General features: G+C 44.0%; 1 protein-coding gene across 3 annotated transcripts in view; it reads left to right on the top strand.

Moving 5' to 3' along the window:
- Positions 1-16,740, top strand: part of LOC126995609 (circumsporozoite protein-like) — an 84,784-nt gene extending 68,044 nt beyond the window's left edge. For all 3 annotated transcript variants that reach the window (XM_050855324.1, XM_050855314.1, XM_050855331.1), the window contains exon 3: positions 15,645-16,740. In XM_050855324.1, the coding sequence (XP_050711281.1) occupies positions 15,645-16,473 (829 nt within the window). In that variant the 3' untranslated portion in view covers positions 16,474-16,740. The remainder of the gene's footprint in view (positions 1-15,644) is intronic.
- Positions 16,741-19,363: the final 2,623 nt, after the last annotated feature.

The raw sequence follows: 19,363 nt of genomic DNA on the forward strand, positions 1-19,363 counted from the left end.
TGAGACGAGACGGTGGACCCTTATTGATTGTCCTGCTACCCAGCCTGTGATGGAGTCCCGGTCCGTCCCGCCCCTGCTAGGCCTACTCCCTCACACACACACACACACACACACACACACACACACACACACACACACACACACACACACACCTCGATTGGACCCTTACCGACGCGTGTTAATTAATTTTTCTCATAATGAAGGTGGTTGGATAAGTTGTTGTTTTTTATCACATTCCTCGGGACATAATGATAATTTAAATTATATATATTTGTTTCTTTTGTTCTGCAAGACATTTTATTTATTATTAATGGAAAGCTCTATTCTCAAAGTTTATGATTAATCTTATAGTCTTGCAGAGTACTTCTGATGTTTATTGATAACAGTAACTATCTCACAACTTTCATTGGTTACTTTAACACTGAGTATAATAAAAAAAAACAATCGATTTACAGGAGAATGATTTTGTCAGTCAAATATTAAACTACAGATAAGTATAAGATAAAAAGAAATAAATGCATGGGAAAATAAGAGAAAGTGGAAGAAATCGAACGAAGAACGGGAAGGGCATTGTAGAATGGCGTTCGATAGAAAAGAATTATGGAAAGTAGTTGCCAAGTATGGTTCTTATGTGGTGGTTTTCAGTATTTGATTGAAAAAAGAAACAAAACAGGTGAAGCTGAAACATAAGTTCCTCAAGAGGTAAAGGAACTCGCACACAGCAGCTCGCTAACGTAATGTTTTTTTTTCTGTTCTTTAAATAGTTTTCTGCTACTACTACTACTAGTAATTCTACTACTACTTCTACTACTACTACTACTACTACTACTACTACTACTACTACTGCTGCTGCTGTTGCTGTTGCTACTACTACTACTACTACTACTACTACTACTACTTTTTTTTTTTTTTTTTTTTTTTTTACAGCAAAGGAGACAGCTCAAGGGCACAAAAAAGTAAACATTAATAAAAAAAAGCTGCTCCTAAAAGAATCCAAAGAGGTGGCCGAAAGATAAGTCAGTTTCGGGAGGAGAGGTGTCCTGATACCCTCCTCTTGAAAGAGTTCAAGTCGTAGGCAGGAGGAAATACAGATGAAGGAAGATTGTTCCAGAGTTTACCAGCGTGAGGGATGAAAGAGTGAAGATGCTGGTTAACTCTTGCATAAGGGTTTGGACAGTATAGGGATGAGCATGAGTAGAAGTCGGAGGGGAGGCATGCAGTTAGCAAGTTCAGAAGAGCAGTCAGCGTGGAAATATCGATAGAAGATGAAAGAGAGGCAACATGGAATTTAAGAGGTGAAGACTATCAGTATGAGGAGGAGCTGATGAGACGAAGAGCCTTTGCCTCCACTCTGTCCAGAAGAGCTGTGGTGGAGCCCCCCACATGAGATGCATACTCCATACGAGGGCGGACAAGGCCCCTGTATATGGACAGCAACTGTGCAGGGGAGAAGAACTGGCGGAGACGGTACAGAACGCCCAGCCTCGAGGAAGCTGATTTAGTAAGAGATGAGATATGAAGTTTCAATATGAGATTTTGAGTTAAGGATAGACCGAGGATGTTTAGTGTTGAGGAAGGTGATTGTTGTCAAAGAATAGGGATAGTTGTTTGGAAGATTGTGTCAGTGGATGGAGAAACTGTGTTTTGAGGCGTTGAAGGACACCAGGTTCTTCTAAATAATAGTAAGGTCTGAGGCTAAGCGTTCTGCAGCCTCCAGCCTTGAGTCGTTAAGTTCCTGAAGGGTGGGTCTTCTATTAAAAGAAGTTGAATAATGCAGAGTGGAATCATCGGCGTAGGAATGGATAGGACAGTTCGTTTTGGAAAGAAGATCATCAATGAACAACAGAAAAAGAGTGGGAGATAGGACAGAACCCTGTGGGACACCACTGTTAATAGATTTAGGGGAAGAACAGTGACCGTCTACCACGGCAGAAATAAACTGCTACTACTTTTACTACTTCTTTTACTACTACTACTTCTACTACTACTACTACTACTACTACTACTACTACTACTACTACTACTACTACTACTGCTACTTCTACTACTACTACTACTACTACTACTACTACTACTACTACTACTACTACTACTAATAATAATAATAATAATAATTGTTATAATAGTAAAAATAATAATAATAATAATAATAACAATAATAATAATAGTAATATGATGATGATGATGATGATGATGATAATGATAATGATAATAATTTTGAATCAACCCAAGCCATAATTGAACCACCTCTACCTCGCTCATCACTCTCATGTGCCCACAATCGGAGGTCTTTGCACGTGCGAGGTAGTGGTGGACACCGATTACGTGGTTCGAATACTGGCTGAGTTAACTGAACCTGTCTAAGGATGGCCGGGTGATGGTTACAGTAATGTTAACAATAGGTATCGTATTCTTCTTTTTCTTCTTCTTCTTCTTCTTCTTCTTTTGTATCTTCTTTTGTATCTTCTTCTTCTTCTTCTTCTTTTGTTTCTTCTTTTGTATATTTTTCTTCTTCTTCTTCTTCTTCTTCTTCTTCTTCTTCTTCTTCTGAGAGAGAGAGAGAGAGAGAGAGAGAGAGAGAAATACAAGTTACGTTTTGTGTAATATTTGTGATCTCGGCGCACCTTTGCTCTTTTCCAGCCAACTCCCCCTTACACGCACACACACACACACACACACACACACACACACACACACACACACACACACACACACACACACACACTGAGAACAACACACTTTCATCTTCCTCACAAACGCAGACGAAGGAAAAAAAGAAAAATCCAATACTATATATAAGAGATTTGCGCCTGCGAAGTCGGAGTTTCTTCTTTTATCTTTTCTTTTTTGTCGAATCTGCGAAATGGCTTCCTTTTAACTCCCTTTTCTTTTTCTCCTTTCTTTCTTCCTCCTCTTTCTCGTCTTCCCCCTCCTTCTCTTTCTCCCCTTCCTCTTCCCCCTCCTTCCCCTCCTCCTCCTCCACATACTTAAACAACGTGATAAAAACAGACGAGGTAGCCAGGCCGTAGCGAGCAGGCAGGTAGTGGGCCGATTAACCCGCATTCCTCCCTCCCATCACTTTTCCTGCCCCGCCTCATAGTAAGCACAGCATCGTCACCGCGCACATTCCCTCCCGCCGTCAGACTTCCATCACCGCAAGATTATCGGTCATATCCACCCCTCTGTCTCTTGATTCGCCTCCACGCACCTCTGTAACCCACGAAATATGAGACAGAAACGCTTTACATAGTATAAGTCTTAACTTTTTTTTTTTTCGTTTTTAAAAGTTTGGGCAAGTTTGGGGTCAACACATGAAGTAGGAAAATTCATAATTTAAACCCTTTTGTCTTTTGATTTACTTATATGCATCTCTGCAACCCACGCAATAAGGGTATAAACACTATATATTATGTGAGGGTAATCTATATTTTTGTTTTTTTAAAGTTTGATTAATTTATACCTCAAAAGACAAGAGTTAACTGGTCTTATCCAACTTTCTGCTTCTGATATGCCGCCATTCACCTCATAAATCAATTAAATAAGGGTAGAATAAGTTTATACAATAGGAGTTGAAAGTTAATAATTTTTTTCAAAGTTTAGCAACCTTTGGGTCGAGAGACTAAGCTAGAAAACTGTGCTTGTCAACACCAATGCAGCTCAGACACCAACAAGGTAATGACGTTAAGTGTGTTAAGTTGATTTATATTATCGAGTGTGAGGCATGGGATAAAAGGGATAGAAGGCAGAGGGCTGGGAAAGGAAAAGGAATGTGGTATGGGCGAAGACGATGGAGGGTAATGTATATAAGTAGAAAAAGAGAATGAGGATAAATGGAAATCAGGAAGGGAGTGATGGTTGTGGGAGGTTGGTAATGCGGTTAACAGAGATTGATGCAGATCAGTGAGGGTGGGGAGTAAGGGATACAAGGTCATTGGGGAAATATAGGGAAGAAGGTTGAAGATTCTGAGGGAGGAAAAAATAGTAAGGAGGTGAAAACAACAATAAAGAATGCGGAGAGGATCGGTCATTGGGGACGCTGGGGAAGACGAGGGTAGAGAGAGCTGAGCAAAGAAGATACCGAATACTAGTGAAAACCAGGGCGTGAGGAAGGAAGAGGATGATACAGAAGAAAAAAAAAAGATAAATATGAGAACAGGTGATAGTCTAGGCGTAAAAAAAGGGAGAGAATGCTGCATCGGAAAAAAATAATGTAAGTATGAAAACAGGTCAAGACTAGAAAAAGTTAATGGATGTTGCAGGAGAAAAAAAATACTTATAGTTATGGAAGTAGGTGATAGATAATAAAGGCGTGGAAAAGGAGAGGATGCTACAGGGGAAAGAAAAAAGCATATATTAAAGCAGATGGAAGTCAAGCCGTGAAAATGGGAGAGGATGAACAGAAAAAAAAAAAGAGATAGATATAAAAGTAGGGTATCGCTAGGTCGTGTAGAAGGGAGATGGTGCTGTGAAGGATATAGAGAAAAAGGAAGAACAGGAAAATAAATCAGATAATATGGGAAGGGAGATGATTGCGAAGAATGTTTGGAGAAGGTAAATGAAACTATGAGATTAAAACAATAAACAAGAGAGACAAATATGAGAGGATGAAGTTGTAGCAAAAAAACGCAATAGAAAAAAATATGAAAAGTTAAAGAGATAAAATAAAAGAGAAACATGCCTTTGAATAAGTGAGGATGAAGCAAATAGCGAGGCACAAATATGAAAAGGTAGAGGGAAAAATGAAGAGCCACTGCGATAGGGTATAGAGATGGGGGAAAGCGGAGAAAGATTGGGAAGGTACTTGTAGGTAATTGGAGGGGCAAGACAAGGCCCTGGATTCCAAAAGGTGTTATGAAGGGTATCCCACATATCAGAGCTTCATTAGTTGCCCCAGAAAATAACAGCATGGTGTATATTTTCCACGCGAGGCCAATTAAGTGTGCTGAATAACTACTTGCTCTTAGATTAGATTGGAACGAAGAGGAGGAGGAAGTGGGGCTGATGGAGTGCGTATATTTCTTAATCCGAAACGCCCTGTATACGACCCTTGTTTATTGAGGAATATAGAAGAAAAGGAAGATAGACTGAGAGAAAGAAGGGGTGAACGAACGTTAGAAAGACTGAATAAATGGAAAAAGTTAGGCGAATGAAAGAGTGAATGAATGAATGAATGAATACAAGGAAAGGGAGGAAGAAGAATAACTAGCAACGAAGGATGAAATTAAGAAAGGAATAAGGGAAGAAAGCCATTGAAAGAAAGAATCAAATAAAAAGGAAGACTGAACGAAGAGAACAGAAAGAATGAAAGATTGCGGGAAGGAAAAAATGAAATAAAAAAGAAAGGGAGCATGAAAGAAGGAAGGAAAAAAAAGACAGATTAAAAGAAATAGTAAAATTTAAGGAAAAACTAACGAAGGGATGAAGGAAAAAATGAAAGAAAGATTGACAAAAGAAAAGAAAACTTGAAAGAACGAATAAATAAAAGAAGGATCCTGAAAAAAAAGAAATACTGACAGAAAAAAAATGAAAGAGGAAAAGAAAAGACTAAAAAATATAAGAGCTGAAGAATATGACAGGCAGAGCATCAATTTTAACACTGGTAGGACACGACAGTCACGTGAAACAACATCCACTCGCATCAATATCTCCATAACAACTATCAAGGGGCAGGGGGAGGGGATCAGGTAGTCAATGCAATGAGAGCTTTAGTTACAGGTATAGGTGGGAGCACATTCATAATATTATTGACTGTTGGTGAGAGTTTTTCATCCAAGTTAGTTCGATTTTTTCTTGACTCGCAATGACGCAGTTTTACAGAAGAAAGGAATATGCAAATTCACCATAACTATTAAATATCTGCTCAACTTTACTTATATTTTCCTTCCTTGTTTCTCATTCTCGCTTTCTTAGTATGAGTGCGCAAATCCCCCTCCTCCTCCTCCTCCTCCTCCTCCTCCTCCTCTTCTTCTATATGTTTCTTTTTTTGTCTTCTTTTTCTTCTTTTCTTCTTATATTCTTCTTCTTCTTCTTCTTCTTCTTCTTCTTCTTCTTCTTCTTCTTCTTCTTCTTCTTCTTTACATAATCTCTCTAAAAACTGCTTAAATGCTCCCTTCTATCTTTTTAAGCTTCATCTCCTTTCTTACAATCACTCCAAGTCTCTCCTTCCTTCTTTCGCTCTTTTTCTGCCCAACACTCCCTCATGTTATTATGCAGTCTCTCAATATGTTGCCTCGGGAGTGTGGCAAAGACGGCGCAGATACGTCAACCTTGTGAGGAGAAATGAGGGTGAAAATTTTGTATGTGTGGAACGAGGAGGGGGAGGGAGAGGAGGTAATCAACGTGCAAGGCGTGTGTAATGAGTCGTGAGGAGAGGAAGTTCTTTATGTAATGAGTCAAGTGAAAAGAAAACATGAGGTGTGGGGTGTGAGTGCGTGTGTGTAAGAGAAAGGGAGAGAGGGAGAAAGGGAGAGTGGGAGAAAGGGAGAGTGGGAGAAAGGGAGAGAGGGAGAAAGGGAGAGAGGGAGAAAGGGAGAGTGGGAGAAATGGAGAGTGGGAGAAAGGAAGAAAGGGAGAGTGGGAGAAAGGGGGAGAGGGAGAAAAGGAGAGTGGGAGAAAGGGAGAGTGGGAGAAAGGGAGAAAGGGAGAGTGGGAGAAAGGGAGAGTGGGAGAAAGGGAGAGTGGGAGAAAGGGAGAGAGGGAGAAAGGGAGAGAGGGAGAAAGGGAGAGTGGGAGAAAGGGAGAGAGGGAGAAAGGGAGAGAGGGAGAAAGGGAGAGAGGGAGAAAGGGAGAGAGGGAGAGTGGGAGAAAGGGAGAAAGGGAGAGAGGGAGAAAGGGAGAGAGGGAGAAAGGGAGAGAGGGAGAAAGGGAGAGAGGGAGAAAGGGAGAGAGGGAGAAATGGAGAGAGGGAGAAAGGGAGAGAGGGAGAAAGGGAGAGTGGGAGAAAGGGAGAGTGGGAGAAAGGAGGGGAGAAAGGGAGAGGGAGAAAGGAGAGAGGGAGAAAGGGAGAGAGAGGGAGAAAGGAGAGGGAGAAAGGAGAGAGGGAGAAAGTGGGAGAAAGGGTGAGAGGGAGAAAAGGAGAGTGGGAGAAAGGGAGAGAGAGGGAGAAAGGAGAGAGGGAGAAAGGGAGAGGGAGGGAGGAAGGGGAGGAGAAAGGGAGAGAGGGAGAAAGAGAAAGGGGGAGAAAGAGAAAGGGGGAGATAGAGAGAGAGGGAGAAAGAGAAGAGAGAGAGAGAGAGAGAGAGAGAGAGAGAGAGAGAGAGAGAGAGAGAGAGAGAGAGAGAGAGAGAGAGCATATTTCTTTTGGTTTCATATTTTTTTCATTTTCCTGTTTTGATTTTTCATATTTTTATTACTTGGTTTTTGCTGTCCTGTTTTTATCTTTCATCCTTTCTTTCTTTTATTATTTTTCTCTCTTTCTTCATTTCTTCCTTTCATTATTTCCTTTCTCTATCGTGTTTTGTGCCTTATTTTCTGTTATTCTTTTTTCATATTTATTTAGATTATAACTCTCTCTCTCTCTCTCTCTCTCTCTCTCTCTCTCTCTCTCTCTCTCTCTTTTCTCCCACGTCATGATAATCCATTCTTTAATCATTTCTTAATATCCAACGACGATGATAGTGATGATGATGATGATAATGACAGTAATGCCAGTGAATACGAGTGGAGGTGATGGTGATTCGCTTTGCTCCTTCCTGTATGTAGTAGTGATTCTGGTGGTGGTGACGGTGGTTGGTTGTTAATATTGCCTCTTTTGATGTAGAGAGACACGGGCTAACCTATGAGCCCGTCAGTGAAGAGCAGAAAACTATGGGAACTCAGCGCGGTGGAGGATAATTTTTGCAGAGGGCAAGAAGTGACTCAGTCCTCGACGAGGCGACGACTGCAGCAGCTTTTTCTGTATCTGATGCATTTTGGTCTTGAGGGTAATTGCGGAGATGCTGCGTGACTGAGCATCGGAGCAGATAGTGGAGAAGAGGTTCATGGTCCTCCTCAAGACAGTGCACACAAGGTTCAGGGCGGTCATAAATTTGTGATGCACACAGAAATCCGAGCCGCAGCCTGTGTAGGTGGTGGAGCAGGTGCGGTGCTGTCCTGGGAGGGAGGACTAAAGGCTCTTGTGTGGTGGCTGTTGTGTAGTAAGTGGCGGAACGAGAGCATGTGGCAACGTGATCCCTCAAGTCAAGTGAGATGGACCGAAAGGCTGTGCATTGACCTGAGATTTTACCTGAGCCAGACTGAGATGAGTGGTGATATCTGGATCTGTGCGCTGCGTTGCACTACGAGCGGCACTATCAGCTCTCTCGTTGTCCAAGATGCCCACGTGGCCAGGCACCCAGTGTTGCTTGATAGTGTTGTTCGCCATGCTGAGTGTGTACATCTCTTTTTGGATGGAGGTAAGGAGATGCACGTTATCTACAAAGTTTGTTTGTCTGAGTGCTTTCAAGGCAGAGAGTGAGTCGCTGTGCAGCACAATAGTGGTGTCATGTGTGTTGTTGGCGTGCCGAAGGGCTTGGTGAATTGCTATGAGCTCAGCCTGGAAGATGGACGTGTCCGTGCTGAGCCTGAAGGCATGCGCTTGGTTGCCGCACACAAACGCAGCTCCAGCAGCACCCTTCTCATCTACTGAACCATCAGTGTAATAGTGTAAGGAATGAGAGGTGGAGAGGCTAGCAGTCTGCTCAAGGCTCTCTTGGTGGAGAAGGACTGCGAATGCTGCCCTTGGGCGACGGCTGCATGGCAGAATGAACTCACGGTGGCGAATAGGTTGGGTTGGGGAGGTCTGGGCCTCTTCTGATGGCATCACTAACGCCGAGGTGACGGGCAGCGTTGACTATGGCGTGGATCCAGCTACGTGAAGCAGAGTTGGGGGGCTACTGGAAGGCTTGATGTATCTGTGTTGTGACAGGCTCGGTAGGGTGTCTGCGGATGAGCTGGGCGGCTGTCACGGAGGTCCTTGCCGGTGATGGTGGTGGTGGTAGCAAAGGAGGGTGGATAAAAGGGAGGGGAAGGAGGAGGGTAGAAAGGGCTTGTTTACAGAAAAGGAAAGAGATGGTATTTTTCTCACCTGTTTTTCCGTTTATTGATATCTTCTTATTTACTAACCTGTTCTTGTTATATTTTTCTTCATTATTTTCCTATTTTATGTGTGTCACCCTCTTCCTGCTGCTCCTCCTCCTCCTCCTCCTCCTCCTCCACCTGCTCAGACTTCTTTTCACCTTTCTTCTCATCTTCCTCTTCTTGGTGTTCTTCGTCTTTCTCGTTACTCTACGTTTTCTCTGTTTTCTCCTCCACATCAACCTTCTCCTAGTCCTCTTTCTCGTCTTCCTCCTCTTCATCTTCCTACTATTCTTCTCCGCCTTCCTTCCTTCCTTCCTTCTTTGCATTATTTTATTCCCTCTTGCCATTCAACATTATCTATCTTCTTTCGTCTTCCCCTCTTTCCTTCTTTCCTTTGTTTATCTATTTGTCTTTACTCCTCCTCAATCACAACAGGCGATCAATAAGCCGTAAGGTATCAGCCATTCACTATTATTATTATTATTATTATTACTATTATTATTATTATTATTATTATTATTATTATTGTCGTTGTTATTCGCTCTGCTGGTTCTTTTATCGGCGCGCCCCGACCAGGAAGTGTTGTGCGGAAGACGAATGAGACTTGTGAGTGAGCGACGATATTTGTCTTTCTTCAGCAACAGATACACGCTCTTGTCCTCTCTTGTCCTCTTTCACCTCTATCTTTATCCTTTCTTCCTTCCTTCATTCATTCATTCATTACCTCCGTCCTTCCTTCCTTTCTTCCTTCCTTCCTTCCTTCTTTGCTTTATTTTTTCCCTCTTGCCATCCTACATTATCTATCTTTTTTCGTCTTCCCCTATTTCCTTCCTTCCTTCCTTCCTTTCTTTCTTTACTTCTCTTCATTCCAATATTACCTTCCTTCTTGAGATCCTGCCTTTCTTCCTTCTTTCTTTTTCCTTTCCTTCTTTCTTTTCTTATTATTTTCTTTTCCTTCCTTTCATTCTTCCTTCCCTTCCTTTCAATCTTCCTTCCTTCATTCCTTCCTTTCTTCGTGTCTTCTTTCCTCCCCTAATTATCTGCTTTCCTACCAGGTTTTCTCCTCTGCTTCCTTCTCCTCCTCTCCTCCTCCTCCTCCTCCTCCTCCTCCTCCTCCTCTTCCTCCTCCTCCTCCTGCTCTTGTTCACAATGTCATCCTTACATTCTTTCATGTTTTATTACCTCTCGCTCCTCCTCTTCCTCCTTATCAGAATTCCCTCCAGCTTTGTTCTCTCTCTCTCTCTCTCTCTCTCTCTCTCTCTCTCTCTCTCTCTCTCTCTCTCTCTCTCTCTCTCTCTCTCTCTCTCTCTCTCGGGTTCATTGTGTCAGGTGTTTGATTGATCCTCGCGTTTGGTTCTTGGAGAGAGAGAGAGATTGTTTTTCACCTTAGTTAAGCTTTTGTATGTTACTGAACTTTTTCCCTATGTGACTTGTATTCTTTATTTTCGTTCTATTAGAAGAAGAAAATTAAAATATTAACATGGAGGAGACGTTCAGTGGTATTCTCTTTCCGGCAGCTTGTTTTCACGTTTTTCATATTCACGCCGTTGATATTAATTTCCTGCTTCTTATATTCCTCCTTCCTTTCCCCTCCTCCTTCCCTTTATTACTATGATATCTAATTTTCTTCTTTTGATCTCCTCTTCTTATATCTGTCTAACTATCTGCTTTTCCTATTCCTCCCATCTTTCCCTCTCCTCTGTCCTTTCCATTGCTGTAATTTCTTTTTGTTGCACCTCCCACGTATTTCCTTCATTTTCCATGCCCGTCTGATCTATATCCCCCTTTCCTCTTCTCTTTTTCTTCGTATTTTTCAATTATTTGTTTTCTTCCTCCCTCCTCCATTTGTTACATAGTTGTTCAATATTCCTACATTACTCCTTCCTTCTTTCCCTCTGTCTCAGCTTTCTTTCGCTTTCCATTCCCTCCTTTCTCCTCCCTCTCCCTGTTAGCTTTTCTTTTTTCCTTCCTTTCCCTAACAGCCTTATCTCTTTCTCTCCACTCCTTACCACAACAGTTCACGTCTTCCTTACCTTTCCTTCTTCTTACCCTCTGTTTATTGATCTCCTCCTCGCCGTTTCCTTGTTCTTTTATCTTTTTCCATGCAGCTGCCTTCCTTTCCCTTGCTGTTACGTTTCCCTCCCTTTCTCCATTACTTGTCTCTCTCCTCCATAGGTTCTCTCTTTAGATTCCTTTGTCTGTGCATCGTTCCAAAAGTCTCCCAGTCCCTTATACTCTCCTCCTCCTCTCTATTTCCCTCACCCATCTTTTTTTTTCTCCTCTTCGTTCTTCGTTTTTCTCATTTCTTCCCATTCTTTCTTTCCTTCGCCTTTCCCTCTTCATTTTCCTCTTCCTTCTTTACCTCTTTCTTCTCTCTATATTTCCCTCACCTTTCCTTTTCTATTTTCCTTTTTCCTTTCCTTCCCGCATTTCCTCCCCTTCTTTCTTTCCCTTGCCTTTCCGCATCATTTTCCTCTTCACTACAACTTCTCTCCCCATACATTTTTCACCCTCTCTCTCTCTCTCTCTCTCTCTCTCTCTCTCTCTCTCTCTCTCTCTCTCTCTCTCTCTCTCTCTCTCTCTCTCTCTCTCTCTCTCTCTCTCTCTCTCTCTCTCTCTCTCTCTCTCTTGCCTTTCCTTTCTTTTTTTCTCCTTTCCATTACTTTTCTCTGGTCGCCTTTCCCATTCCTCCTCCCGCCTCGCCTTAACACGGCCCCGCACACGCCCACCAACGCCCGCCTCCGGTATTTCTCCCCGCCCCGCCCCCGCCATAAATCTGTATCCCCTTCACGCACAACCCACCGGCTGGGATGTCTGTGTCTCCTCCTTCACCCTCTGCATCCCCCAGCCCCAGAGAGTGCCTTTCGTTCACCCGTCTCCCCTCCCCCACCGCAAGACTCCTCCTCTTCATACTCCTTTTTCTCCTCCTTTCCTCCTCCTCCTTTTATCTTCCTCTTCCTCCTCCTTCTCATGTTGCTCCATTGCCTCTTCTTTCTCCCTCTATTCTTTTTCAATGTTAGCTTTTTTTTTTACTGAAATCCCTATATATATATATATATATATATATATATATATATATATATATATATATATATATATATATATATATATATATATATATATATATATTAAAATTTTTTACATTTTTATATTGTAAAATATAAATAACTTAACTGGAAGTCTACGAGTTATGACAAAAAAGTACCTGTAATGTTCACAAAGTGAGCATGAAGGTAACTGATGCTCTGAAAGATAAGTATTGATGACGTGTGGCTGAATTGTTCCTTGATATAGCCGCGGCCTCACTCGTGAGGTGTTCGTGGTAGCTAATCTGAGACTGTAGCATTGCCCTGGGCACAAAAACCCTCCCATCATAAGTTCCTAAAGTATGAATCTGTGCATGAGCATGATTCAACGAATACAAAAGATCACTACTCTCCAAAGACACACTCCCAGAGTTTCACGTAGGCGTACCCGACCTCCTCGCGGCTGGCCTGAGGGGCATAGCGCGAGTCGTCTTCACTCTCGGCGCCGCGGTGCTGCTGGAAGGCTGGGTACTGCGGGGCGTTGCGTGGGATGTCGTCCCTCACGCGACGCTTTGAAAAATTCGAGTTCTCCCGTGGGAACTCTGGGTAGACGTTTTGGCCAGGGCTTGGTCCAGCTCTGTGTGTGATACACAGCTGAACTGTGGCTGATGTGTCGTTCACAGACATGGAAGCAACATCGCCGCTGCAAGGGGTGTCGGAGACTGAGGGAGGGGTTGTGTTTTGGACAGTCGATGTAGAGGGACTGAAGATGAAAGGTTTTGACCAGTCAGTTTTGTCAGTGGGGGGACCCAACATTCCGTCCACGAGTTGCTTGAGTTGGAAGGTGCTGGGAGGCCTCGTTTGGGGTGGGAAGGTAACATATGGAGTCACCTCGTGGGGACGGAGAAATCGTAGGGGGTACACGGGGTGTGGGTCAGGGGTAACTTCAGGACTGACCTGAGCCACCTGCACGAAAGCTTTCTCCACCTTGCAACCCATCCTGACCTCAAAAGGTATCTTGGCCAGACCCTGCTTGGTGCAGGACAGAAGGTCGTCTACGGTGGCCCAGCCATGAGTCCTCAGACACCACCTGGTGCTCAACCGAAGCTCCAGCGTGAGGCCGCCGCGAATCTTCGTGTCGAACACGGGTCCGCGTCCCGCAGGAAATTTCTGTACCAGCGTGATCTTACCCGCGGCGCGCGTGGCATGCACGCTGTCGTCGAGGGGCACCAGGGCGAGGGGCACCTGCAGCCGCTTCATGCGGAACCAGCCCTTGTAGGCCACCGTGAGCCTGGTGGGCGGCTGAGCATCCTCGCGGTTGAGCACAGCGATGATGCGAATTTCAAAGACTGCGCTCATGTCTGTGCGTCACCTTTTGGATAACAATGAAGGCCGAGGCTCACATGTACTTGAAACTGAACACAAGGGGCTTGTTGTTAGAGGAGCCAGCAGAGGGAGAGAAATCTGGAAGACAATTCCATATTTTTAGTGGAGGGGGGAAGAAGGATAGAGGAGGAGGAGGAGGAGAAGGATTTCGAAAGAGGAGGGAGAAGGAGTAGGTGGAGGAGGAGGAGGAGGAAGATTAAGAGGAGAACAAGGAGGAGGAGGAAGAGGAAGAAGAGGAAGATGAGGTGGAGGAGGAGGAGAAGGAGGAAAAAAGAGAAATAAAGAGGAATCAAAAGAGCAGAGGAAAGAATGATCTGCCAGGTGGAATCGAACCCGCCACACAAAGGGTTCTGGTGGCCGCTCAGATTCCCTTTTGTGGCGGCGTAAAGCTGTTTTCACTGCCAAGTCCGCCGCGCGTACCGACCCTGGACGCCTGACGCTTTTACCTTTAAAATTACCATTATTTATTGTGTGTCACTGTACAAGATAGTAGGTAATCTTCCTTTTCCTCGGTGTCCTATGTTTTGTTTGTTATTGATAAGTTTACAGTTATCCCGATTGAGTATCTTGTGTTACTCAGTCTACGATAAAGAAATGTCGCCTTAAGCTGCAGGGTTAGAGATAAAAAGAATGTAAGCTCTTGAAATATATGACAGCTCAGTCTCTCTCTCTCTCTCTCTCTCTCTCTCTCTCTCTCTCTCTCTCTCTCTCTCTCTCTCTCTCTCTCTCTCTCTCTCTCTCTCTCTCTCTCTCTCTCTCTCTCTCTCTCTCTCTCTCTCTATCTATCTATCTGTCTATATCTATCTCCTTGCACCTCAACACTCCTTTCTCGTCCTGTTCCTCAAGGCTCTCTGATTACCTCCACCAGCCATCATTCCCCCCTCCGCCTCCCTTCCCCCTCGTCCCTCTCCTCTTGACGTTGTTCTCACTCCTTCCTTCGCTCCTCCAATTTATCTTGATTTTCACCTCCTCCTCCAATCTCCTCCCTCCTTCCCACCCACTCTCTCTCTCTTGCCCTTGACTTCCATTCCTCCCTCCTTTCTCATTTCTGGTTTTCTTTCTTCCTTCTCCTCATTTCTGTTCCTTGCAGTTTTTTCTTTACCCCTTTCTTTTTTTCCCTTTTGTACCTCCCTCTACTTCATTCCTCCCTCCCCACTCCACCCCGTTCTCTTACATTCATTTCCCTCGTCATCCTTTTCCTTCTAACTCCTTCTTCGTTCCTCCTTTAATCATTTCTCCTCTTTTCTCTTCCTTCTCCGTCTTCCTTAACGCTACAATTGTTTTCCTCTTCCCTCTTGTTTCCGTTGTATTTCTCCTCTGTCCTTCCTCATGCTTTTCTTGCTTGCACTTGTCCTGCTCTCCTCCTCTTCCTCCGCCTCTTCCTCTTCCTCCTCCTCCTTCACTTAGTTTCCTTCCTCTCTTCCTGCTTTTCCATCTTACCTCCCCCACATTTACCATTATGTCGCAATCCCTCTCGTTCTTTGTCTTCGCCTTCCTCCTCCTATCTCCTCTCACTTCTTCTATCTTCCTGCTTCTCGTCCTCATCCTTCCTCCCTCTCTCTCTCCCTCCTTTCCTCCCTTTCTCCCGTCTGTCCCTCCTCAGTCCATCTCCCTAAGCTCATATCTGTTTTCATTGAGAGAGAGTTGGAGGCTTCTCAAAAATAGCGTATAATTATCTCAAGCACTTTTCTTCTTCTCCGCTTCCTGGTCGTGGATGCGGATGTCGCTTTTTGTTGAATTACTTGTTCGCCTTTCTCATTAAAGGGAGATTCTTCGTCCGGCGTTTATGTGATGGATTGATGACGGTGCCGAGAATGATAACCGTGCCGTGAAAATGACCCAAAGCAAAGTGTTTAGTTGATGGTAGGTAGGAGGGGATGTTGAAGATGTGAAAGGGTGTTGAGGGGCGAGTGGGTGTCAGGGAGGGGGCGCGAGGTACGGTGTGGGTCGTGACGGAGGAGGAGGGGAGGAGCATTGGGCGGTGGACGTGGGCGTTGGCTTCAACTTGAAGCTTCATTTTCTTGTGTTTGTAAAAAGCTGATATGGATTAATTGATTGGTGTGTGTGTGTGTGTGTGTGTGTGTGTGTGTGTGTGGGTGTGTGAGAGAGAGAGAGAGAGAGTAGATGACCTAGATTTTGATTCCCTCACTAATCGGTGTGTTTTCTCCTCGGCAGGGACAGCGAGCGGGATCTCGGCGAGTACCGCGATGCTGACCTTGGGTCAGGCTCGCTCTCCGGCAGCGGCTTCGGGGCGGCCGGAGGCGGCCCTGGGGGCGTGGCAGGGGGCGGGCCTGGGGGCGGGGCAGGGGGCGGCAGCAGCAGCAGCAGCACTGGCAGTGCAGTTGTGAGGTCTCGAGGAGTGACGGGTAGCGGGGCGGGGTCAACAGCATCAGGGGGAGGAGCTATGGGCCCCGTGGCCAACGGGGGCGGTGCCTCGGAAACGGGCGGGGCGGCGAGGGACGGCTCCAGCACCAACGGAGGCGGGAGCGTGGGGCGGCGCGCCCAGCGCCTGCCTAGTCTTCGGTTGGCCAACGGGCGCGTGGCTGTGACGGGCCCACTGACCGGCTCGGAGGAGGAGGTGCGTTCCCCTCGCTCCGCCACACTCAAAGACGATATCAAGATCTCAGTCGAGACTACCACATGCACCGACTCGCTGGTCACCGCCGTCGAGGATGAAACAGCCTTTGTGAACGACTGCATCTTGCCAGAGATGAATTATCGAGATGTGAGCAAAGTGCACTTCGGAGGCGACGATGTGTCGCTCTATGGCACGCCGAAGGAGGAGCTGGGACCCGGGCAGCTCTGTGTTGGGGCGGCGGGAGCGACGCCCGGGTTAGAGCCTAAGCCATCCTTCCTCAAAAACCAGCTGCAGGCGCTCTTCCAGCCCACCGACAACAGATTAGCCATGAAGCTCTTCGGCTCCAGGAAGGCGCTCATGAAGGAGCGCATCAGGCAAAAAGCTGCGGGCCACTGGATCATCCATCCCTGCTCTAACTTCAGGTGAGTGTTGAATCTGGCTTGTCTGCAGGTGTGCGGCGCAGGTAAGGAGGCGGGGGTGCTGCCTCGGCCTGGATGTGATGAGTGTGCAGAGACTGGATGTTTGTGAAGAGAGGAAAAATGCTTCAGAAGCACAAGTGACGTGATAGTTTCATGTTAAAGTTCCTCTCGTCGGCAACACCGTTCATTCTCAGACACGTGCGTGATATGAGCTTCATGTTAACTTTTCTTATTGGTGACATGTTTCCTGTGGCTTGGTTTCATAACGGTACAAAATGCCACTTGTGTAACACCTCCGCTGTGCGCCTCGTTACCTGAGTCGCTCGATAGTCAGGCACGTAAAGTTTGGCTTTGTGTGTGTGTGTGTGTGTGTGTGTGTGTGTGTGTGTGTGTGTGTGTGTGTGTGTGTGTGTGTGTGTGTGTGTGTGTGTGTGTGTGTGTACGCGCGCGCACGTGTGTGTGTTTCGTGGACACTTTTCTCATTTTATTCTCTCTTCTTTATTGTATTTTTGTTTATTCTCATTTTCTTTACTCTTTTATTTCTCACTCTCCTTTGTGTCACCTTTCTTTGTCCTCGGCCTCATTGTTGTTACGTTCTCGTGCAGGCAGGATAATTATAGTAATATTTTTCTTCCGTATTACCCGTTTACTTTTTACATTAATTGTGTTCCCTCGTTAAGGATATTTAGCGTTTCTTCTATACTTTTTCGCAATTAGTCTGACTTATCTTTTAGTGAATTTAGATCTAATTTTGAAAAGCGTCATTTCATCTAACATCTTCCACTCTGCTTTCTTTCAAAATCTTATTTATTCTTTAGTTTGTACATTTTCGTGTTATTATTATTATTATTATTATTATTATTATTATTATTATTATTATTATTATTATTATTATTATTATTATTATTATTATACGACCTTCATACTTTCCTTCTTTCTTCAAGTGTTTATCGCATAACCTCAACGCTTTTTCGTACTATCATCATAGCTTTAACATATATTTATATATATATATATATATATATATATATATATATATATATATATATATATATATATATATATATATATATATATATATATATACATACATACATACATACATACACACACACACACACACACACACACACACACACACACACACACACACACACACACACACACACACACACACACACACACACACACACACACACACACCCAAACACACACACATACTATACCATATTTGTTCTTTAATCAAGTGTTTGTCCCTTCCATATTATATTTCTTCACATCTCCCACTCGTTTCTTTCATCTGTCATGTTAACTTTTCGCTCTCAGCATTTTATATTTTTCTTTTGGTTTTCCCCAACCACATTTTGCTGCATTTTATTTTCATTTACTTTTTTCTTTCCACTCCTCTCTCCTCTCTCTCTCTCTCTCTCTCTCTCTCTCTCTCTCTCTCTCTCTCTCTCTCTCTCTCTCTCTCTCTCTCTCTCTCTCTCTCTCTCCCCACCCTCTTTTAATCTCCTTCGGTCTTATTTATATTCATCTCGTCTCATCTTAATCATAATCTCGCACCAGTATCCCTTCATGGTCCTTTTATCAATTGTATTTCCGCAGCAGTTTTTCATTCCTCCTCATTTCTGTTTATTCTGCGCTGTCTTCTATCCGCTTCAGTTGTATTTTCTTCCACCCTTTTATTTTATTTTATCTTTATTTTTGCAGACACTTATTTGTAATTATCATTTTCGTGTCCCTCTCATTCTGTCCTCTACTTCACATAATCATTATATTGTTATCTTTTATTATGCTGTGGTTTGTTTTGACCTTGCTTGCACATATTTTCATCACTATTGTGTGTGTGTGTGTGTGTGTGTGTGTGTGTGTGTGTGTGTGTGTGTGTGTTTACGTAAGCATGTATGTATGTATGTATATGTTATAGTAAATAGTAACGTACGTTTTAATGTATGCAAGTAAATTAGTTTGTGTGCGTGTATAAATTCAAGGAAAGAAGAAGAAAAATCTCCCTTCATCTCTGAACATGTGACGAAACAATCATTACCTCAAGCGCCTTTCATTTTCCTCCTCCCCCCGGCTCTTGCGTTCCCTTCCTCTCGTCGCCTGAGGGTCTCTTTCCCCTCCTTTGGTGGGGTCCCGTCAATCGCCTTGTCCTTGTGTGAGTGTTTGTCTCAGGGCACCGAGGGCGTTCCTGGAGGAGTAATCTTGGGACTTTCTTAGAGATAATTAAGCAAGTCGTCATGAGAGAGAGAGAGAGAGAATGTGGGTAGGGGGAGGAGACCAGCCGTGAACTGATAGTAAACACGTCCGGAGTCTGTGTGTGTTTGTGTGTGTGTACATAATTTTCCCAGCTTCACCCTGACATGGCGACACAACAAGCCTTCAAATTCGTTACCTCTTACTCACTCACTAACTTTACTCACCCAAAATCTCCTTGTATTCATTATTCGTTTTTTTTTTTATTGTAATGAATCGCATGCTCTTTCTCTCTCTCCATGCCTGTCTATATATTTATCTACCTATATATTTATCTATCTATCTATCTGTCTGTCTGTCAATATATCTTCATGTATCTAACCATAATTCTACCTATCTCATGTCTTTTTTATCTTTTCTTAATTTTCATCCAACTATTTAATTATCTTTTTCTATCTCTCCATTAATATATTTCCTCTCTTCTCTTTCGCTTTAAAAAATACCACAATCCGTCGCTCTCACCCTCACTAAAGACTCACTCGGCTATTCTCGGCGTGTGCCAAACTCTCCTTCCGAGCTTCATAAACAAGCCCTCCAACTTCGTTCCTCCCTCTTCCTTCAAATGTTCTCTCTCTCTCTCTCTCTCTCTCTCTCTCTCTCTCTCTCTCTCTCTCTCTCTCTCTCTCTAAAAAAAA

Source organism: Eriocheir sinensis, chromosome 1 (assembly GCF_024679095.1).
Source record: "Eriocheir sinensis breed Jianghai 21 chromosome 1, ASM2467909v1, whole genome shotgun sequence".
NCBI lineage: Eukaryota > Metazoa > Arthropoda > Malacostraca > Decapoda > Varunidae > Eriocheir > Eriocheir sinensis.